The 23,705-nt window shown below is 44.1% G+C and overlaps 1 protein-coding gene across 1 annotated transcript in view; it reads right to left on the bottom strand.

The window, feature by feature from the left end:
• Positions 1 to 23,705, bottom strand: part of PSMD9 (proteasome 26S subunit, non-ATPase 9) — a 470,946-nt gene that overhangs the window by 156,765 nt on the left and 290,476 nt on the right. Inside the window, exon 3 of the mRNA XM_044068612.1 lies at positions 12,747 to 12,940. Within this exon, the coding sequence (XP_043924547.1) occupies positions 12,747 to 12,940 (194 nt within the window). The remainder of the gene's footprint in view (positions 1 to 12,746; positions 12,941 to 23,705) is intronic.

Here is a 23,705-nt window from a genome sequence, read left to right as displayed (position 1 = left end):
GACGTCAGGGTACTAATGCGCATGACCGACGTCATATCCTCAGTCTTTTCTTGCCCCAGATGTCAGAAGACCCTAAAAAGACAAGGCCCAAACCAAAAAACCAAAAAACCCTGCACCAAACATATATACAATATATACAAAAGTACAAGAGTATATCCTAACCCACACCACCACCCCTAAACACAGAGGGGAAGGAGGGAGAAATTGGACTGCAGCAATGTGGATCCTCGAACATCTACATTTATGGTAGGTACAAAACTGTACTATGTTCTTCATTCCACATTGCTGCAGTCCTAACCATTGGGTAGAATCCCAAAGCAGAGGTAAGGGAGGCTGGCAAATCATAAGGAAGCAGGAGCTGTCAACATGCCTTGCAAAATAGCTGTGGCAAAACCAGCCCTAGATTTAGAGTAGAGAGGAAGGTGGTAATGCTTAGAGAAAGTATGCACTGAACTCCAAGTAGCTGCCTCCAAAATATCCTTAGTTGCCACCCCTTAGAAATGCTGTTGAAGTGGCAGTAGCCCTAGTGGAATGAGGCCTAATCCCAGCTGGAATCTCCTTGCCATGATGGGAATAACAAAATGAAATGCAAAACCCAATCCACTTAGAAATAGTTTGCTTAGACACAGGCTTGCCCTGAGAACACAAAGCAAAAGAAACAAACAACTGCTGAGACTGCCTGAAATCCTTAGTCCTGCTTAAATAATAACGCAACTGCCTATGTACATCTAAAGTGTGCAAAATCTTTTCCCCCTTATTTTGGGGATCTGCATAGAAAGTAGGCAAATGAATAGTTTGGTTTAAAGCCACACTAGAAACCACCTTAGGCATAAAGGAAGGATTAGTACGTAATGATACCCTATCCTTATGGAAAATCAAAAGGGCTCTACTGCCATAAGGGCCTGCAACTCAGAAACCCTTCTTGCAGAAGTAATAGCCAACAAAAAGCAGTCTTCCATGACAAGTATTTCAATTCAGCAGTAGCCGAGGCTCAAAAGGTTGTAGAGTAAGTTTTTCCAACACAAAATTGAGATCCCAAGCAGGAGTAGGAGCTCTAATGGGGGTCTTATATTCTTTGCCCCTCTAAGAAACTGCTTGAACAAAGGATGCGAAAACAATGGTGGGTCACAATCATAGTGAGCAGAAATTGCTGCAGCATGAATCTTAATGGAAGAGAAGGACAAACCTTTGTCCAATAACTCAGTAAGATATTGAAGAGCCACACTCAAATTAGGCTCAGAAATCTCCAAATTCTTTGCTGCACTCCAAAATAAAAATCTCTTCCATTTTTCTGCGTACACTTTCCTTGTACTAGGTCTTCTGGCTTCCATAATCACATTTAAAACTTGTTGAGGAAGTTGAGACCTGCTGTGTTTCAAAACAGAATATGCCAGGCTGTTAGATGAAGAGAGTGAAGCTTGACATTGAGCAGGTGATCGTCCTTCTGAGATAACAGATGTGGAATCAAAGGTAAAGGCCATGGAGGCTTCCTTACCAGACTCCTTAGTAGTGGGTACCAGTGTTGCCGAGGCCAATCTGGAGCTATTAAAATCATCCTTGGCTTGTCTTGTCTGACCTTTAGGAGCACCTTTGGAAGAAGAGGCAGAGGTGGAAAGGCATACACATGAAGATTTTTCCAACAGAAAGAAAGAGCATCCACTTTCCAAGCTGTGTGATGAAACCCCTTTGTGCAAAACTTTGGCAGCTGGTGGTTTAGTGGAGAAGCGAACAGATCTATGTCTGGAGTTCCCCATGACACTGTCAATTTCTGAAATACATGAAGATCCAGTTTCCACTCGTGGGGATCCATGATTTGTCTGCTTAACACATCTGCTAAGGAGTTCTGTGCTCGGCAGAAACCTTGCCTGTAGAGTTAGTTGCAAGTTGAGCGCAGTTTCCGATAAAATCATTGCTTGCCTGCCTAGAGGATAAGAGTGTGTTCCCCTTGTTTGTTGATGTACCACATGACAGTTGTGTTGTCTGTTAGAATCAACACCTGCCCTGGAAGAAGTAACTCCTTGAAAGCCATTAATGCAAACTGGACTGCTAACATCTCCTTCATGTTGATATGTAGATGCTGTAGTCTGGCAGGCCACTTGTCTTGTATCCACTTTCCATTTAGATGAGCTCCCCAAGCAATGTCCGAGGCATCTGTCGTTAAAATCTGACTCGCCTCTGGCCGGGTCACAGAGAGTCCCTTGTTTAGGTGACATTCCTGAGCCCACCACAAAAATTCCTTTTGAATGCAAGGTATTATTTGAATGACAGTGTCCAAATCCTGGCAGTGCTGTGTCCATACATTTTGAGATACCATTGCAGCTTCCTCATATGCAGTTTGGCATTGGGAAGCACCAGAATACAAGATGCCATGAACCCTAAGGCTTGAAGGACTGTCCTTGCAGTCAGCCCGGACTGAAGAGATAGTTGATGGAAGTAACTGGAAAGATTCTTTTGTTTGTCCGGGGTTAAAAAGGCCATCTGGGCTGCTGTATTCAGTCTCACACCCAGAAAGCACATGTCTTGAGAGGGTACTAGACTGGACTTTATTTCGTTCACAGAATACCCTAGGCATCTTAGCACTGCTATGACATATTCCAAATGCTGTAGAAGGTCTTCCTTTTCTTGAGCCAGAATCAGGCAGTCGTCCAAATAAGGATAGATTTGAATTCCTTTTAGCCTGAAGTAAGCTATCACTGGAGCCAGAACCTTTGTGAATACTCTGGGCGCAGTAGATAAGCCAAAGGGCAATGCAGAGAACTGATAATGAGAATTTCCAGCTCGAAAACGCAGATACTTTCTGCAACTTAGTCTTATAGGCACATGAAGGTAAGCTTCCTTGAGATCTAAAGTTACCATCCAGTGATCTTTGCCCAGCAGAGGTAAAAGCTGTTGTAACGTCAACATTTTGAACTTGGGAATGTCCAGATAAGTGTTGAGGATAGATAAATCCAAAATTGGTCTCCACGTGTTCCCCTTCTTTGGTACTAGGAACAGGCGAGAATAAAATCCTAGGCCCCTTTCTGGTACAGGGACTGGCTGAATGGCCCCTATTTGGAGTAACAGAGAAATTTGCTTGTGAGCCTCTTTCCTTTGTGGAGGAGGAACGTCTGGCATGCCTTTGAAAGGGGCAAGGTATGGAAATAAAACCTGTAACCGTGGTGAATGATATCCAAAACCCATCTGTCTTGAGTAATTAAATCCCAATTTTCTTTGAAAAGAGACAGTCTTCCTCCCAAAGGAGCTGCCAGGCGAGAATGTACTGGCAGCTGAAAAGGCAGGTCATTGGGTCTGTTTACGAAAGGACTGACCCCTGCCCTCACCAGAAGTCTGAGCAGGAGAACTCCCTGTTCTAGGCCTAAAAGAACCTTGAGCTCTGCCCCTACCACGTCTAGACCTACCCCTAGACTGGGAATCATAAGCAGGATATGTCCATCCCTTAGTAGGCCAATTTCTGCTAAACTTTGGAGGCTGCACCTGCAAAAATCTTTAACAGTCTGCATAGATTTAGCCTTGTCCTCCATTTTCTTTAAAACTGCTTCCACAGGCGAACCAAACAACACATCAGACTGTAAAGGAGCATCCAAAATCCTTGTCTTAACATGCTCAGCTAAATTCTGATCCCTCAACCAAGCGTGCCTGCGAAGAACAGAACCAGTGGCAGCCACCCTCGAGGAGGCCTGCACAGCATCAAAACCACATTGCAAAGAATGCTTACCCACTTGTTCAGACACATGAACTAAATCCAGCAGCTCTTTACACTCAATACCTTCCGCCAGAGCATCCACCTTAGATTTCAATTGTGAAAGGAGATAATTTTGATATTTTAGCATGTGAAACTGACAATTCAACGCCCTCATGGCTAAAGTGGAAGAAGTATACACTTTCTTTCCCCATCTATCCAAAGCCCTTGCCTCTTTATCAGAGGGAACAGGATTTTTAACAACAGAGGCCTTAACACCTTTAGGCCCCTGAGAAACAATTTCTGGGTCTGCCCTAGGACTCTTAAAAAGATACTTATGAGCTTCAGGCACCGTATAGTACCTATCAGGTTTAACAGGGGCAGGAGGCAAAGAATCAGGGTTCAGGAAGCCTCTGCAAAAACATCTTCCACCACATTCAACACAGGAGGTATAGCTAAGGGCCTATGCTGGGGTAAAACAAGAATTCCCTAAGCCTCTTCCTGGAATCAGAGAAATCTTGGCCTTCCCATTTAAAATGCTCCCTCATGGAATGCAGAGTCTCTGAAAATGAAAAATCCTCAGGAGGAGAAGCTGAAGGAGTGGAATCATCCACATCAGAATCAGAATAATGAGGAAACTCCTGCAAGTCTTCAGCCGAAGACTCAGAAGCCTCTGAACACTGTTCAAAACTCTCAAACTCAGGCTCCACCCTAGGCCTCTTATCAGGAGGGGGCATAGAACCTCTAATCATAGTAATCAAATCCTCTGCCATTTTAAGCATATGTTTCTTAGGCACAGAACCTGAAGTGCTAGGAGAAGCCCCCACTGAAGCTAAACTTGGCCTACCTCTCAAAGAAGTCTTGGAAACAGAAGGAGAGGCTCTAACTACCTTAGGAAGAGAGGGAAGAACAGCTACCTGAGAAGCCCCCTCAGCCTGGCCTACCTCCTGAGAGGGCACATCCTGTAACAGTAAAGTCTCTGCCTGAGACTCCACAGAAACTCCTGGCAAAACCTCTGGCTCCACTGAGCCTTCTAAAGAACCGACGTCCGGGACTGCGGTTCTTCAACCCTAGACTTTGCTGCTTTGTCCTTGCGCTTTTTGACGAAGCGCCGGAGCATCCGGCGGCATTTTATAATTACAACGCTTCCCAAACACTAACCTGGCACAGTCTAACCTTCTCTTAATAGTGCGTTTGTTAAATCTAGCACAAGAGCGGCATCCAACAACGTCGTGCTCAGGCCCTAAACAAGGTATACACAAAGTATGGTAATCCCTATGAGGTATCTGTTTCCCAAAAGAAATACAGTTATTCACTTTTTCTGACATCCGGTTAAATACTGAGGCAAGAAAAACCAAAATGTTCCCAACGGGTACTTAGCCAACTTTGATTCGGTCTGAAACTCCGACTTCAGAAAATTTCAGAACGCCAACCTGCACTCGCAAAACTGCTTCTGCATCGGACCATGCGGCAAAAAAGACTGAGGATATGACGTCGGTCATGCGCATTAGTACCCTGACGTCCTGACATCAGTCTAATGCGCCTTGACCGACGTCAGCCATATACTTTGGTATTCGGGCCGACTGGACAGCGGACTACCCAATGGTTAGGACTGCAGCAATGTGGAATGAAGAACATCTACCAGTCCACAAAAATTACTTCCTTTTTTGACACAAAACCACAGTAAAAAGTACTTTCAAATCTGCATAACCACAAAATAAACACAATTTCTCCAGAGAAAATAGTTAATCAGTTAGATAACACTACTTTTAAACTGACAGAAACGAGTGCACAGTTTAAAAATATGTTACAGTCTAGAGACAACCGTTAAAACACAATGCTCCTAACTTTAAAATAACTTTCCTATGGAGAAAAGTAATAAAACATCAGTAAAAATAAGAAAATGGAAGGTTTTTCCCAAAAGGGAACTTATGTGCCCAGCTAAGGAAAGCACAAGCTGACCATCGATCCACTGAAGCCTCAGGGAAGCGTACCATTTGTCAGCAGTAAATCTCTGAAGGGCTTTGCACCCAAACTTGTCTTTTACTCAGCTCAGCTCGAGCTGCTTGACAATCTGGGCATATGGAAGGTGCACTGGAGCTTTGGAAGCTGGACAGCTGTTGCATCCTTGGCAGGATTATAACCCATATAGCTAAGGCTATTGCAGCAGTGATCAATATGAAGAACATCAATAGTAAGACAAAGGAAAATTTGAAGTTATGTACTCACCATAACTATGCATCTGTGTTATCCATTTTAATTCTTCCTCAATGTATGGGTCTCGGATCAGAGAGATAATCTCTTTAGAATCTTGGATCCGACTCTCAAGCTCCTCCCTTTACCCATTATGCCCCTTACTTGCCAGATTACCTCAGATCACACTTGCTGCTGCTAAATATGCCAAAAGGCATAAATACTTATAAGAATAATTATAACAAAAGAGAGGACAGAGACAGACAGGGAGCTAAAACTGGGAACAATGGTTCCCATATACCTCACCAGGTCACTCCTAAAGGAAAAGGATAGGGGAAAGGAGGGTGGGGAGTTGAAGAATGAAAATGGACAACACAGATGCACAGTTATGGTGTGCACACAACTTTAATACCTGATGTTGTCGTTTTCATTCATTCCTCAATGTATGGGAGAGAGTCCCCAGCTACGATATCCTTGGGTGACTCTCATGGAAGGATATTCCAGAGAACCGCAGAGCCAAAAGCAACCCTGTTTATGGACATGATGTCCAAATTGTAATGAGCACTAAACGTATGGGAAATGGACCAAGTAGCCATAGCACAAATGTCATCAATTGAAGCTCTGGGCCAAAAAGCAGATGATGTAGCCAATGTTCCTGTTGAATGAGCCTTTGCAGATTTAGGCAAGGGCAAACTTCTAAGAGAATATACAAAAGAAATGCAATCTGTTATCCATTCAGCTAAGGTAACTTTAGATACTGGTTTTCTCAAATTGTTTTTAGCAAAGGAAACAAACAGTTGATCAGTTTTTTTGAAATCCTTTTGTTCTATGGAGGTAAAGACTAAGTTGTCTATGTACATCTAAACGATGTAGCATGTATTCTCCCTTACTGTCAACTTTTTTTTAAAGAAGACTGATAAATTGATTACTTAAGACTCAGAAACAACTTTTGGGAGAAGGAAGGATTTGTATGCGATATCACTCTGTCTTTGTGAAAAAAACAAATAAGACAGTTTAGAAGGGAATGCTTGGAGTTCAGAAACCCACCTTGCTGACATAATAGTAACAAGAAAAATGGTTTTCCAAAAGAAAAATTTCAGGTCTGACTTGGCTGAAGGTTCAAAGGCAGATTGAGTTAAAGTCTGTATCAAAAAAGTAAGATTCCCAAGGTGGAGTATGGTCTCTTACTGGAGGTCTGAGCAGAAAAGTACCCTTCAGAAAAGCCTTACAAACCTTAGAAGCTAGGGGGAAACCATTATATGCCCTATGTGGTAATTAGAGATGGCTGCAAGCTGGACTTTTACAGTGGAGAAACTGGCACCGTCCTGAAAAAATTGAAGCCAAAAAAGCTAAAATAGCAGGAACTGGAGACGTGAAGGAATCCAGTTTTCTTTGTTCTGCCCGATATAAACATCTCTTCCATTTACTCTTGTCAATCCTTCTAGGAGAAGATTTTTGGGAGAAGGATAAAATCTGATGAACTGGAGAGGAAAGCCTGGATTGTCTAGCCATCACTGGAATTGGAGAAACCATGTGGTTAACTGGAGGCCTTGAATGTCTGGATGAATCATCCCTGATGGGTGCAATAGTAGATCGGGACTGGGGTCCAGTGTCAAGGCGGATACAGAAGATGAGATCATAAAAAATGGGAACCACCAGCGGAGGCCAAACGGGAGCAATGAGGATTACTTTGCTCTTTAACCGTTGCTCTTTCTGGAGAAATATGGGTATCAAAGGAAGGGAAGGATAAGCGTGCAGGAGACCGGTGGGCAAACATGGATCTCTCAGTGACTCCTACTGCGGGGGAATTAGGGCAAAGAACCTGCTGCATTTGTTGGTGAGGGGAGAGGCAGAGAGACAAAGATGTTGCAGCAAGGATGACCCCCCAGAGACAAAAAAATTAATAATTTCCATCACTAAAGGATTGAGAGACCACTCATGTGGCATCAGGATGGATCTGCTGAACTTGCTGGCTGAGATGTCGGATTTCCCAGAATATGACTTGCTACAAGAAAGCAGTTGGAGATCACTCAATGCCATACTCTGCTTCTGCCAAACCACTGATATACTGTCTGTCTGTACAGCAATCATACCTCAGGGAGAAAGCTCTGAAAGGCCTGCAATGCTAATTGGACTGCTCTCATCTCCAAGACACTGACATGCAAATTGTTCTCTTCTCGGGACCACGTACCCTGTACAGTCCATCCCAAGAAATATCCCCCCACTGGGAGGTGTCATTGCTCAGCATGGCTTCAGGGAAGGAAAGATAAATGGGTGTCCCTGACATAGCTCATTGGACTGGCTCCACCAAAGTAGGGAATCCGTGCAGACTCACAAAATCTTTCTAGGATGCTTTAACAGATGTTGAAGCATTGATCATTGCACTGACAGGTTCCATTGGAGAATTCTCATGTGAAAACAAGCCACAGGTAATAGGGTGATCGCTGCAGTCATTGAACCTAAGGCTTGAAGAACCAGTTTCGCAGGAGGTTAAGGATGGTCTAGAATCTGTCTGACATGCAATCTTAGGGAATAAATTCTACTCAGAGGTAAGAATGTGAACTGTCCAACTGTGTCCAGGCGAGCTCCTATAAATTCCAAGACTTGAGCTGGTTGAAGTTGGGACTTGGAAAGATTTACTGTGATCCCTAGGAATGGACACAATTGGAGTAAGTAATCCCCAGCCTTTTCTAGGAGATGCTTGGTTGGTGTGGAAAGGTGCCAGTTGTCTAAATAAGGAAACGCTCTGAATCTGTGCAGTCCAAGATAAGCTGCCACCATTGCCATGCATTGGTAAACACCCTGGGGGCTGTGGTGAGACCAAAGGGCAGGATTCTGAACTGATAATGACTGGCTACCAGCCGAAAGCACATATACCTTCAAAAGCAGCTGCTTATCTTGATGTGGTAGTATGCATCTTGAAGATCTACAGAGCACATCCCTTCATCCTTCTGTAGAAGAGGTAGAATGGACTGAACCATGACCATCTAGAACTTGGAGTTCTTCACAAATTGATTTAGATGACCGAGATCTAGACTAGATCTCAGAGTCCCTGATTTCTATGGCACTAAAGAGAATCTTGAGTAAATTCCGGATCCTGTTTAGTATGGTGGGACCTTTTGGATGAGACTCTTTTCTAGCAGCTTTTGGATTTCTAATGCTGCTAACTCCCTTTGAATGGATGAGACATTAGGGAGACATTTCTTTTGTGAGGCATTTTCTGAAAAGGGAATGAAGTATCCTCTGGATATGATCCTTTGCACCCAAGAATCTCTTGTGATGGCTGTCCAGGTGTTTGGGTGAAAGGAAAAGTGCCCCTGACTGCCTCCAGAGAAGAAGAGAATAGTCGGGCAAACTTTCGAGAGCGCTGAAAGCCTATCCGAGAAAGAATCTCAAGACCCTTGGTTCTGCAGACCCCCTCTGCCGTGAGGATGGCGTCTTCTGTTATTTCCCCCTTTGCCTCTGGAAGAAAATTTCCCATGCAAATCCTGAAAATGACCTTCAGATTTTCAGAAACACATCTTCTTACCAACTCACTAATTCCTAAAAGATCTTTGCAGGCTACAGAAATGGATTCCAACAGCAGGCAAGGTCTATCCATCTTTCTCCCTGTGGGAAACTGTATCTTAACTGTGGGCCCAAACAGGGAAGATCCATCAAAAAGATCTGTCCAATGCCCTAGACTGTCTGTTAGGAGGGTGGACAGAGGAACTCTGTTCAGCTAGTTCCTTTTTTGGTGGCTGCTGCCACAACCATAGCATCTACAGGGATTCCCTTAACTCCAATACTGGCTGTCTTTTGGGGTGCCTACAATTTTGTCCTGTTAGCAGGGGATAGGCTACATGGTAACTGGTTCCTTCCACACCCATCAGGGGAGAAGTTCTGTAAGGTCATCTGCCGGGGGGGGGGGGGGGGGGGTGGTAACATAAGAAGTAGATGGGTCAGACCTCAAGGCTCTCAGAAACATCAGTTCCTCTTGGGAAGGGCTTTGGGAGGCACAATCACCTTTTTGGTGCGGGATTTCCAAGAGACATCCTCAGGTGGTGACCTAGGGGAACCTTTCCCCTCATCAAAATCAGTGTCCTTGGTTACAGTCATGAGGGGAATCTAAATGTCTTCTCTTGCACATTTTCCTCTGGTGCACCCCTTCCCTGGGAAGTTCTTAAGGGGTATCAGAAGAGATGGGGCAGTTCCTGAACAGGAACTGCTTGGAAGCTCTTATGGGGCTGGTTGTCCCTGTGGAGAAGGATGACAAGAGAAAGCACACATCCGTTGGTGGAACAGGTACAGGATCCGAAGAAGTGACAGTAGAAGATTCCCTGGGACAGGAGAAAACTGTCTCTACTACCGCAAAGACAGTGTGTCCAGGAAAAGTAGAAACCAACCTCACCAGAGCCAAAGCTCTCGGCTCAGTCAGTTCTCCACCCTTCTCGGATCTCTCCTCCTGGGAAGGAGCCAGACCCAAGCTGTCCAGCACCAAGGCTCTGAAAACCTTGGAGTTGAAGTCAACCCCTGGATCCTGCACAGACTCTTCAGCTCCAAGACTTCTTGCTCAGTGGTGACTGGTGCCAAATAGGTCACAAACAAAGTCGGATCCAAAGAAGAAGAAGGTGGTATCCTCGGCTCAGACACTTCGATTATCGGAGCTCTCAGATCCGATGGCTCCAAAACTATAGGTTGGATTGGAGAAGTCACTATGGAGTATGAAGGTGGCTGAAGGCTCACGGATCCAATGGGAGATGCAGCTGGTTAACACCTCCGTCTGCATTTGTGCTCTAAGAAATTTCCTCATCACCCTGTCCCCGTCCTCCTCGGAAAGACTACAGGAGGACCTGGGTGAGGAAGTTGTGTAAAGTGGGTTGGATGACTTCCTAGGGGTCACCTGTAAAAATAGAGACCTAAGTCTAGGAGACACAGGTTCAGGAGAAAATCAAGGGGTCTGGATCTGAGGGGACGTAACCACAGAGGTTGTTGGACCTGAAGGTGTCAGATCAGACACTTTTTTGAGTTTGGAGGGCGGCTCTAAACTCGGAGCAGGTGGAGGAAACCTTGTAGGAGACAGCTTAATGTGCTCCCTGGGCTCCGATGACCTCTGCTTTTTTGCAGGGGTTTGAGCCCCAGAAATCAAAGCAATAGAGGAAGAATCTGGCAAAAGGCTCTTCAGGACCAACTTATTCTGCCTGTCACAGACCAACCTTGAGTTAAAACCCTCAAAGATCTCACAAGACACCTGGAAGTGAGAAGGGCCTATACAATATATGCTCTCCCTGTGGGCATCAGAACTGGGTATCTTATGCCCACAGGAAGTGCACTTCTTAAAACCAGTGGGCTTGTCAGCCATACTAACAACCAAACTCTAGCTAACAGAAATCAAAAGAAGAGAGAAGGAAGAAACTTTACTAGGTGTTGTATACAAAGAGAATTTTTTAATTTTATACATTTATATCTCTCTCTCTCTCTCTCTCTCTCTCTGTGTGTATATATAGATTCACTTCAGAAGCTCGAAATACTGAAATCTCGAATTTCAGTATCTCGAGCCCAAGAAGTGGAATCCACAAAACAACGAAAACTAAAAACAGCGAAATTCAAAACCTCGAATACTGGAAGTTTTGAATTTTCGCGGTTTTACTACACACACTCACACACACACCATCCACCATACAAACGCACACAATCACTCTACTACATGAAAGCAGGGCTGCGCCCTCCACCCCCCTACACAAACATTCTCACTCCGAGGTCGCACTACATACAAACACACACAAAACACCACCACACAAGCTACTTTCTCTTCGCACACACCTCACAGAAACAAAATACATTGACACACACCACAGCCCCTACCCAAACCCCTTAACACACACACACATACCTGAATATATGACCATAGCGAAACTTTAGAAGCGCGAAATTCAAAACCTCCGGTATTTGAGGTTTTGAATTTCGTGCTTCTAAACATTCGCTATTATGTGGATTCGGCTTCTTGTGCTCGAAATACTGAAATTCGAGATTTCAGGTATAGATATATATATATATATATATATATATATATATATTATAGACAGAAAGAAGATACGGAAAAATAAAGATTAACTACCAACAATAGTAGAAATACCTAAAAGGTATAGAAAGAAGGCCTAGTACCAACAAAGGTACAAAAAGTTACCTAAACAGTATCCAGAAGGTAAAGAAGAGAAAAGGGAGGAAGGCTAAATAGATAAGAAAAGTAAATATAAGGATTAGATGAAAAACAAATTATATTTTTGCTCAACACCTAACAAGGCACCCTAGAAAGAATGCAATCCCGACTGAATCATTAGAGCAGCAAATGAGATCTGAGGTAATCTGGCAAGTAAGGGGCATTACGGCTAAAGGTAGGAGCTTGACATTCGAATCTAATAATCTAAAGAGACTGGCAGTTGTCGGATCTGAGACCACACATTCAGGAAGAATGAAACTGACATCAGATCAAATTAGAAGAGTTTAACAGCAAGAAATAGTCACTCATCCTTCCACTACTGATCAAATTAAGTAAAATGCCATTGCCAAAATAGTTAAATAAAGCCTCTGTGGGGCATAATCCATTAAGACTAACACCACCAGACCTATAGGGATGTAATAAACAAGTAACAAAAAGGACTCAAAGAATTACTGGCACAAATTCAGTAATGATTTATTTAACAAAATATTTTTACTTTTAGACATCTTTATAATCTGTGATTTTTATGGGATCTCTAAACATTTATCTATGACCAGAATCAGATTTATGCCATAAATAACCAAATTTCAAGGTACACAACACTTTCATACTTATTTTGAGGACCTACCTACCTAAACAAATAGATAAAGTCAGTCAATCAAAACTTCTACTTACTGATATACTGGCAGGGGAACCTGGTGTCACAGTATCCACTTTGGCAAAAGGCTGCTCTATACTTTGCTCTGTCTCCATTCTGTCGGCTGCAGCCTCAACTTCACCTTTTGCACGTCTTTCTCGTTCCTGAGCATGCAGCTGGTGCAAGGCTTCCTCAATCTGTTTCATAATGTCTTTGTGATCATTCTGTAGACCTACAAACCAATCCCTTATGTGAAACAATGTGGGCAGTTAAAGTGAAACATGAGACACATCAGTACTTAAGGAGCACAGATATAAAGTGATTTCAACTCATATACACCAGTCTACGCAAACATATTAACAGAACACAGCAAAACATGACACTTATCTACAAAATGGTTCAACTGTCAAATGAAGAATGCAAAAGGGAAATTAGGCAACCAGAAATGTACCTTTATCAGATTCATGGGCTACAAATATTTGTTCTTCATGTCTACAGTAGCTGTAAAGCTTTTTCATGCACTTAACTGTATAGTGACAAACAACAGTGTATAAGGAAGCAGTAAATCAAGAGAGCGCAAAAAAAAAAAACATAAGCTTCAGTCTAGTTCTTTACCATTGTAAGAAAAAATCTGGGTTCATCCTTTGTACAACAGCAGAACTGATGCGGCAAACATTAGGACCACTCAGCAAGTAAAACATTTCCCAGGCTGCAAGAAACCCTTCTCCCTCCCATCATGTACCAAACATACTTGTCTGTCCAGTTCTTTAGTTATAGAAATTAGCAAATAATAGGATAAACAGCAGTGACAAAGAAAGGAGACCCCAGCTCTTGTTACCCTCCTCCTCTGCCCTCCACCTTCACGTTACACAGGATGGATCTTTTTTCAATTCTAGCATTAAGGTAAAAATGCAACTTTCATATCTGGTGGTTCATCCTCTGTAACAACCAACAGGGGGTTCCATAACACATATTCCAGGGACTCAGGTGAGCCTCGCAAGAACATACCACAGACAACAACGGCCCCTAAAGAAGCCCTAGAACTAGAGATCACATTCAGGTTGCAGTGCCTTCAAGGGTGTTAAAGCAATACTATGCTGCAGCTGCACAAATGTCAAAGGTTCCAGTACAGGTGGAAAAAAAACTTCAGAGGTGGCTACAGTTGTAGTGTAATAAGCCCTGGGTTTACCATGCTTTAAAAGACAAAGCTTAATTCAGATATCTAATCATCTAGAAAGGTTGACTTTGTAGATGTTTTCTCTAACTTATGTATTTTGAAACGGAAGTAAATAATTGAGCATCTTTGCAGAAAGCCAATCTTACTCAGAGGGAAAGTAAGCTTTCTGTGAATATCCCTGCAATGTGGAAGTTACTCCCTAGTGTTTTAATACTACCAGACAAGTTTATGGAGTGGTTTAAATTGGACTCTGTAGCCATTTCTGGCATACAGAGATTGTTCTGCATCACCCCATCTTCCTGGGGCACCAAGTATGAAGGTCTGACACAGAAAGCTTGCAACTCAGAAATCTTTTAAGGTAAAGTAACAGCTACAAAATACAGCATCTTACAAGACAATTATTTTACCCTGACAGGGTAAACAGGTTTAAAAAGACGAACAGCAAGTTTTTTTTCTCTTTCCCCCCAAGCATGAAGAAAACGTGCCATGGTGGAAGAGGATTATGAGCAGGGTGCCCTAATCTGAAAACTTTCACATAGAAAAGTCCTTGCAAACTTTCGAGGGAGCAAGCAAGGATCAATCTATTCCTAAATGAAAACTGGAGAGAGCAAGCAAATAGACACTGACCAAACACCACCTTATACCAATACCAAATACTTGAGAAACACTGCCATGAATGAAAAGGGATAACAGCTAAAAGGAATCCAATCCATTATTGAATTCCCTTACTGAATGCACAAAAGGCAACCAAAATGCAATGGGATCTAATGGCCTGCCAGACCCCCACAGCCTCCCAACACAGCAGGGGTAAGAATGAGACTCCTAAGTCCAACTTAATTCCATAGGTCTTTGGAGTGGAAAGTCAATGACAAGAAAAAATGACAGTGACCTCATCCAAAAAGGCAAGACTGCTGGCTACTTTTGGAACTTAAGAAGCCATGCTATCAGCTTTACAGAATGCAGAGCTGGGTGGGCCTGCATGATGTGTGAAACTGCAGGATCTTGAAAAGACAAAGGCATTTTTTTTTTTTTTAGTATATAATGCTGGTGATGGGGAATCACATTACACTGAGCCAAAACAAAACTATGAGGATTTATTTGGCTTTCAGATGCATCAGAAGTCTTACTTTCTGAATAAACGTCATCATGAGAGGAAAAGGAGAAAATGAAAATCAAGACGACCACAAGATCATTTGTGAATAAATTCCTAGCAAATGAAAAGTTCAGAGACCATTTAGGGATATTAGCAGACAGCAGTTGAACCTGTCCACTATGGATGTTGGTGGCAACCAAAAAACAATGGGATCTGACAGCCAGACCCTCAAAGCTTACCAACACAGTAGGGAAAGAATGAGTTCCTCCCTACATGTTGATGTACCAAGCAACTGCCAAGTTGTCTAAATGCAACACAACAATGCCTTAAAGGAGTCCTGAAAGGACAATACAGTGAGAAAGTATAGTTGTGTACACTTACCATAAATGTAGATGTATGAGTGTATTCACTGTTGCAGTCACCAAATATGGGTTATCCCTGCCAGGGTAGCCCTCAGTCGGCCCGAATACCAGAGGCGTAGTATTTCTGAGTCAGTTGCTGTCACTTCAAGACTGACGTCAGGTCGTCAAGCAGTATAAAGTAAGGCAACCAACGCCATTGCATCAGTTTTTTCTTGCCCTGTCAGGAGCCTCCAAGTGGGAGCCAGGATCTGGTGGAAGAACCCCACCAGCAGAAAGTAAATACCAAAAGGTTCTTTGTAAGGAGAGGGAGAGAGAGAAAAGGGGGGATGGAGGGAGGAAAACCAGGACTGCAACAGTGAATACACTCGAACATCTACATTTATGGCAAGTGTACACAACTGTACTACGTTCGTCATATTTCACTGTTGCAGTCATCACATTTGGGTTGATTCCCAAAGCTGAGGAAAAGGGTGGAGGCAGTCAAGAAGACTAGGGGCTGGCTAGGATGCCCTGCAAGACTGCAGTGGTAAATCCTGCCCTGGATTTGGGGAAGATAGGCAGGTGATAATGTTTGGTGAAGGTGTGAACAGATGTCCATGTTGCAGCCTTCAGGATGTCCCTGGTGGGGACTCCTCTGAGGAAAGCTGTAGAGGTGGAGGCTGCTCTGGTAGAGTGAGTCTTGACCCCCTTAGAGGGATGTTTCCCATGTTGCTTGTAGCAGAAATGGATGCAGTGAGCTATCTATTTGGAAATGGTTTGTTTGGATATGGCTTTGCCCTCTGCTCCTGCAGCAAAGCCGACTAATAACTGATCAGTCTTTCTGAATGATTTAGTCCTGTCTAGATAGAATCTGAGCTGTCTGTGCACATCTAGAGAGTGTAGTATCCTTTCTCCCTTGTTTTGTGGGTTAGGGAAGGGTGGGCAAATTAATGGATTGGTTGAGAGTCACACTGGACACCACGGTTGGCATGAAGGATGGGTTAGTCCTGACCCTGTCAGCATGGAAGATGATGAAGGGCTCTACAGCCATGAGTGATTGTAGCTCAGATACTCTTCTGGCTGAAGTGATGGCCAGAAGCAAGGCTGTCTTCCAGGAAAGAAACTTTTACTCTGCTGAAGCTGCTGGTTCAAAGGCAGGCAAATTGAGCTTTTCCAACACAAAGTTTAGGTCCCAAGGTGGGGTAGGTGCTCTTCTGGGTGGCCTCAAGTTGCTAGCCCCTCTTAGGAACTGTTTGATGAGAGGGTGTGAGAAAAGTGGTTGCTCAGTGTTGAAATGAGCAGAGATAGCAGAGGCATGAATTTTAATAAAGGAAAAGGAGAGACCACTGTGTAGCAGGTCAGCTAGGTAATCCAGGATGAGAGGTAGGGAGGGCTGTGCTGTATCAGCTCCCTTAGCCTGGATCCAGGTGCAGAACCTTTTACATTTGTCAGCATAAGACTTTCTAGTGCTAGGGCTTCTGGCCTCACTTATAACATCTAGAACCCGTTTACTGAGATTGGCAGCTTGTTCAGTGGTCAGGGAATAACCCAGCCTGCCAAAGTGAGGGTCTACAATTGGGGATGTATGAATTCTTTTTCCCTCTGGGTTAGGAGGGTTGGGATCTGAGGGAGAAGCCATGGTGGCAGAGGGGACAGGCTGTGCAGCAGTGGGTACCAGTGCTGGCGAGGCCAGTCCGGAGCAATTAGAATTGTCCTCGTTTTTTCCTCCCTTATTTTGAGCAGTACTCTGGTAATAAGAGGTAGTGGGGGAAAAGCATAGACCGAGAGAATGACCCACTGGAAGGATAGGGCATCTACTTTCCAGGCTCTGCAGTGAGGCTCCCTGGTGCAGAACTTGTTGAGCTGATGGTTGGAGTAGAAAGCAAAGAGGTCAACCTTCGGGGTGCCCCATTTCTGAGTTATTAACGTGAAGGTTCTTTTGTCTAGCTGCCACTCATGTAGGTCTTGAAGATTTCTGCTTAAGTTGTCTGCCAGAGAGTTTAGACAGCCTGGCAGGAATTGTACTAACAGGTATAGTTGCATGGCTGAGGCTATGTCCCAAAAGGTCATGGTGAGCCTGCATAGAGGGTAGGAGTGAGTCCCTCCCTGCTTGTTGATGTACCACATCACAGTGGTGTTGTCTGTTTTGATCAGTAGAGCCCCTGGGAGAGAAGGGGCCTGAAAGCTGTCAATGCGTGCTGAACAGCTAACATACATTTTTAGTTGATGTGCAGATGTATTTGATGTGGGCTCCAATGGCCCTGTATGCACCTGCTGTCCAGGTGTGCAACCCCAGGCACAGTCTGATGCGTCTGTGGTGAGGGTCTGGGTGGCATGGGATGGTGAGAAGGGTAGCCCCTTGTTGTGGTAGCATGCTGCTGCCCAGCACAGAAAATCTTTCCTTGGGCAAGGTATCACTGGTATAACACTTTCCAGGTATGGAGAGTGCTGACACCAAAGGCTTTACAGGTACCACTGAAGTTTCCTCATATGCAGTCTGGTATATAGAATGCAAGATGCCATGAACCCCAGAGCTTGCAGGATTTTCCTTGCGGATAACTGGGGTCTGGTGGCTAGTTGAGAGAAATAGGCTGTCAGGTAAGTTTGATTTTCTGGTGTAAGGAATGCCATCTGGGATGCTGTGTCCAGGCTTGCTCCCAGGAATATAATCTTTTAGGTGGGTACTAGTTTGGATTTTTTTTCGTTGATAGTGTACCCTAGGGAGGTCAAGTAGGGCCTTTACAAAGGCCAGGTGCTTGAGCAGCTTTTCCTGTCTGCCTGAATTCGGCGGTTGTCTAAGTATGGGTAAATTTGAATATTTCTTTGCCTGCAAAAAGCAATGGCGGGAGCCAGACATTTTGTGAAAACTCTTTGAGCGGTAGATAAGCAAAAGGGAAGCGCAGAGAACTGAAAGTGCAGAGATCCTGCCCTGAAATGTAGATATTTCCTGCATGATTCCCTGATTGTGATGTGGAAGTAGGCCTCTTTTAGGTCTAGGGTGGCTAACCAAGCATTCTTGGAGAGCATAGGTAGTAGTTGCTGGGTGTGTGTGTGTGTGTGTGTGGGGGGGGGGGGTGAGCATTTTGAATTTTGGTATCACCAGGAAGGTGTTTAGAATGGCTAGATTGAGGATGGGGCGCCAGGTGCCCTCTTTTCTGGGTACAAGGAAGAGCCTGGAGTAGAAACCTTGGCCTATCTTTTCTGCAGGAACTTGCTCTACTGCCCTCACAGACAGCAGGGAAAGAACTTGCTTTTTGGCCTCTGCCCACTGGTTTGGAGGAAGATCTGGGAACCCTTTTGCTTTTGGTGGAGTGTGGAAACAACATTTGTATCCCTGGGACACTATGTTGAGTACTCAGCGGTCACTGGTAATGGTGGCCTAGGTACTTGCATGGAGGGAGAGTTTTCCTCCTAGGGGCAAGTGCAGGTGGGTAGAGGGAGGGGGTGGAAGTGGAGAGTCATTGAGAGTTCTGACCATGAGGGGGTGATTTAGCACTCCCTGGTTTTGGGGTGGAGGAACTCAATTGCTGAGATCTCTGCATTCCCTGTGACTGTTGTCTGGGGGGGGGGGGGGGGTTGCTTCCCTGGGGTCTGGGCTGACCTGATCTGGAGAGGGCAGGAAAGGACCAGTGCTTGGAGGGGCAATGCCTACTGAACCTGGGTGGCTGGACCTGCAGGAAATCCTTAACTGTCTGCATAGATTTAGCTTTTTTTTCCATCTTTTTTAAGACCTCCTCTGCCTTGTTGATAAATAAGTTGTCTTTGTGCAAGGGTACATCCAATAATTTGGATTTGACATGGTCTGGCAAGGGCTGTTCCTTAAGCCAAGCATGCCTTCTAAGGACAGAACCAGTGACTGCTGCCCTGAAAGATGCTTCTAGAGCGTCAAAACCACAGTGGAAGGTGTGCTTAGTTACTTGACTTGCAGAATGCATTAACTCTTGTAACTCTACTTTCTGCTTAAGCAGGAAAATATGATATTTTTTTGTTTGAGGAGTTCTATAGCATGTTGCTGAAATTTTAGCATATGGAGCTGACAATTTAGTGCTCTAATAGCAAGAGTAGCAGAGGTGTATACTTTTTTTTACCCCATCTGTCTAATGCTTGGGAATCCCTATCAGAGGGGGTGGGATTCTTAGCAGAAGTTGCTTTAATACCTTTAGGCCCTTGAGAAATAAAGTACAGTTTTGTACCTACCATAAATGTAGATGTTCGAGGATCCACATTGCTGCAGTCCTAACTATTGGGGTAGTCCGCTGTCCAGTCGGCCCGAATACCAAAGTATATGGCTGACGTCGGTCAGGGCGCATTAGACTGACGTAAGTACGTCAGGGTACTAATGCGCATGACCGACGTCATATCCTCAGTCTTTTCTTGCCCCAGATGTCAGAAGACCCTGAAAAGATAAGGCCAAAAACCAAAAACTCCCAACATACCTGCACCAAAATATATGTACAAAATATACAAAATTAGCAGAATATAACCTCACCTACACAACCACCCCTAAACACAGAGGGGAAGGAGGGAGGGTAAATTGGACTGCAGCAATGTGGATCCTCGAACATCTACATTTATGGTAGGTACAAAACTGTACTATGTTCTTCATTCCACATTGCTGCAGTCCTAACTATTGGGTAGAATCCCAAAGCAGAGGTAAGGGAGGCTGGCAAATCATAAGGAAGCAGGAACTGACAACATGCCTTGCAAAATAGCTGTGGCAAAACCAGCCCTAGACTTAGAGTAGAGAGGAAGGTGATAATGCTTAGAGAAAGTATGCACTGAACTCCAAGTAGCTGCCTCCAAAATATCCTTAGTTGCCACCCCCCTCAGAAATGCTGTTGAAGTGGCAGTAGCCCTAGAGGAATGAGGCCTAATCCCAGCTGGAATCTCCTTGCCATGATGGGAATAACAAAATGTAATGCAACACCCAATCCATCTAGAAATAGTTTGTTTTGACACGGGCTTGCCCTGAGAACTCAAAGCAAAAGAAACAAACAACTGCTGAGACTGCCTAAAATCCTTAGTCCTGCTCAAATAATAACGCAATTGCCTGTGTACAACTAAAGTGTGCAAAATCTTTTCCCCTTTATTTTGGGGATCTGCATAAAAAGTAGGCAAATGAATAGTTTGGTTTAAAGCCACACTAGAAACCACCTTAGGCATAAAGGAAGGATTAGTACGTAAAGATACTCTATCCTTATGAAAAATCAAAAAAGGCTCCACTGCCATAAGGGCCTGCAACTCAGAAACCCTTCTTGCAGAAGTAATGGCCAACAAAAAAGCAGTCTTCCATGACAAGTATTTCAATTCAGTAGTAGCCTGAGCTCAAAGGTTGTAGAGTAAGTTTCTCCAACACAAAATTGAGATCCCAAGCAGGAGTAGGAGCTCTACGTGGGGGTCTTATATTCTTTGCCCCTCTAAGAAATTGCTTGAACAAAGGATGCGAAAACAACGGTGGGTCACAATCATAGTGAGCAGAAATTGCTGCAGCATGAATCTTAATGGAAGAGAAAGACAAACCTTTGTCCAATAACTCAGTAAGATATTGAAGAGCCACACTCAAATTCGGCTCAGAAATCTCCAAATTGTTTGCTGCACTCCAAAATAAAAATCTCTTCCATTTTTCTGCGTACACTTTCCTTGTACTAGGTCTCCTGGCTTCCATAATCACATTTAAAACTTGTTGAGGAAGTTGAGACCTGCTGTCTTTCAAAACAGAATATGCCAGGCTGTTAGATGAAGAGAGTGAAGCTTGACATTGAGCAGGTGACCGTCTCCCTGAGACAACAGGTGTGGAATCAAGGGTAAAGGCCATGGAGGCTTCTTTACCAGACTCCTCAGTAATGGGTACCAGTGCTGCCGAGGCCAATCTGGAGCTATTAAAATCATCCTTGGCTTGTCTTGTCTGACCTTTAGAAGCACCTTTGGAAGAAGAGGCAGAGGTGGAAAGCATACACATGAAGATTTTTCCAACTGAAAGAAAGAGCATCCACTTTCCAAGCTGTGTGATGAAACCTCTTTGTGCAAAACTTTGGCAGCTGGTGGTTTAGTGGAGAAGCGAACAGATCTATGTCTGGAGTTCCCAGGACACTGTCAACTTTTGAAATACATGAAGATCCAGTTTCCACTCGTGGGGATCCATGATTTGTCTGCTTAACACATCTGCTAAGGAGTTCTGTGCTCGGCAGAAACCTTGCCTGAAGAGTTAGTTGCAAGCTGAGCGCAGTCTCCCATAAAATCATTGCTTGCCTGCACAATGGGTAAGAATGTGTTCCCCTTGTTTGTTGATGTACCACATGACAGTTGTGTTGTCTGTTAGAATCAACACCTGCCCTGGAAGAAGTAACTCCTTGAAAGCCATTAATGCAAACTGGACTGCTAACATCTCCTTCATGTTGATATGTAGATGCTGTAGTCTGGCAGGCCACTTGTCTTGTATCCATTTTCCATTTAGATGAGCTCCCCAAGCAATGTCTGAGGCATCTGTCGTTAGAATCTGACTCGCCTCTGGCCGGGTCACAGAGAGTCCCTTGTTTAGGTGACATTCCTGAGCCCACCACAAAAATTCCTTTTGAATGCAAGGTATTATTTGAATGACAGTGTCCAAATCCTGGCAGTGCTGTGTCCATACATTTTGAGATACCATTGTAGCTTCCTCATATGCAGTTTGGCATTGGGAAGCACCAGAATACAAGATGCCATGAACCCTAAGGCTTGAAGGACTGTCCTTGCAGTCAGCCCGGACTGAAGAGATAGTTGATGGAAGTAACTGGAAAGATTCTTTTGTTTGTCCGGGGTTAAAAAGGCCATCTGGGCTGCTGTATTCAGTCTCACACCCAGAAAGCACATGTCTTGAGAGGGTACTAGACTGGACTTTATTTCGTTCACAGAATACCCTAGGCATCTTAGCACTGCTATGACATATTCCAAATGCTGTAGAAGGTCTTCCTTTTCTTGAGCCAGAATCAGGCAATCGTCCAAGTAAGGATAGATTTGAATTCCTTTTAGCCTGAAGTAAGCTATCACTGGAGCCAGAACCTTTGTGAATACTCTGGGCGCAGTAGATAAGCCAAAGGGCAATGCAGAGAACTGATAATGAGAATTTCCAGCTCAAACGCAGATACTTTCTGCAACTTAGTCTTATAGGCACATGAAGGTAAGCTTACTTGAGATCTAAAGTTACCATCCAGTGATCTTTGCCCAGCAGAGGTAAAAGCTGTTGTAACGTCAACATTTTGAACTTGGGAATGTCCAGATAAGTGTTGAGGATAGATAAATCCAAAATTGGTCTCCACGTGTTCCCCTTCTTCGGTACTAGGAACAGGCGAGAATAAAATCCTAGGCCCCTTTCTGGCACAGGAACCGGCTGAATGGCCCCTATTTGGAGTAACAGAGAAATTTGCTTGTGAGCCTCTTGTCTTTGTAGAGGAGGAATGTCTGGCATGCCTTTGAAAAGAGGCAAGGTATGGAAATAAAACCTGTAACCGTGGTGAATGATATCCAGAACCCATCTGTCTTGGGTAATTAAATCCCAATTTTCTTTGAAAAGAGACAGCCTTCCTCCCAACGGTGCTGCCAGGCGAGAATGAACTGGCAGTTGAAAAGGCAGGTCATTGGGTCTGCTTACGAAAGGACTGACCCCTGCCCTCACCAGAAGTCTGAGCAGGGGAACTCCCTGTCCTAGGCCTAAAAGAACCCTGAGCTCTGCCCCTACCACGTCTAGACCTACCCCTAGACTGGGAATCATAAGCAGGATAAGTCCATCCCTTAGCAGGCCAATTTCTACTAAACTTCGGAGGCTGCACCTGCAAAAAATCTTTAACAGTTTGCATAGACTTAACCTTGTCCTCCATTTTCTTCAAAACTGCTTCTACAGGCGAACCAAACAACACATCAGACTGCAAAGGAGCATCCAAAATCCGTGTCTTAACATGCTCAGCTAAATTCTGATCTCTCAACCAGGCGTGCCTACGAAGAACAGAACCAGTGGCAGCCACCCTGGAGGAGGCCTGCACAGCATCAAAACCACATTGCAAGGAATGTTTACCCACCTGTTCAGACACATGAACTAAATCCTGCAACTCTTTACACTCAATACCTTCCGCCAGAGCATCCACCTTAGATTTCAACTGTGAAAGAAGATAATTCTGATATTTTAACATGTGAAACTGACAATTCAACGCCCTCATGGCTAAAGTGGAAGAAGTATACACTTTCTTTCCCCATCTATCCAAAGCCCTTGCCTCTTTATCAGGAGGGACAGGATTTTTAACAACTGAGGCCTTCACACCTTTAGGCCCCTGAGAGACAGTTTCCGGGTCTGCCCTAGGACTCTTAAAAAGATACTTATGAGCTTCAGGCACCCTATAATACCTATCTGGTTTAA

Source organism: Protopterus annectens, chromosome 4.part0, assembly GCF_019279795.1.
Source record: "Protopterus annectens isolate FY-2018-M chromosome 4.part0, PAN1.0, whole genome shotgun sequence".
Classification (NCBI taxonomy): domain Eukaryota; kingdom Metazoa; phylum Chordata; order Ceratodontiformes; family Protopteridae; genus Protopterus; species Protopterus annectens.
Note: the sequence above shows the minus strand (reverse complement) of the source record. Positions and strands in the feature narration are given on the sequence as shown.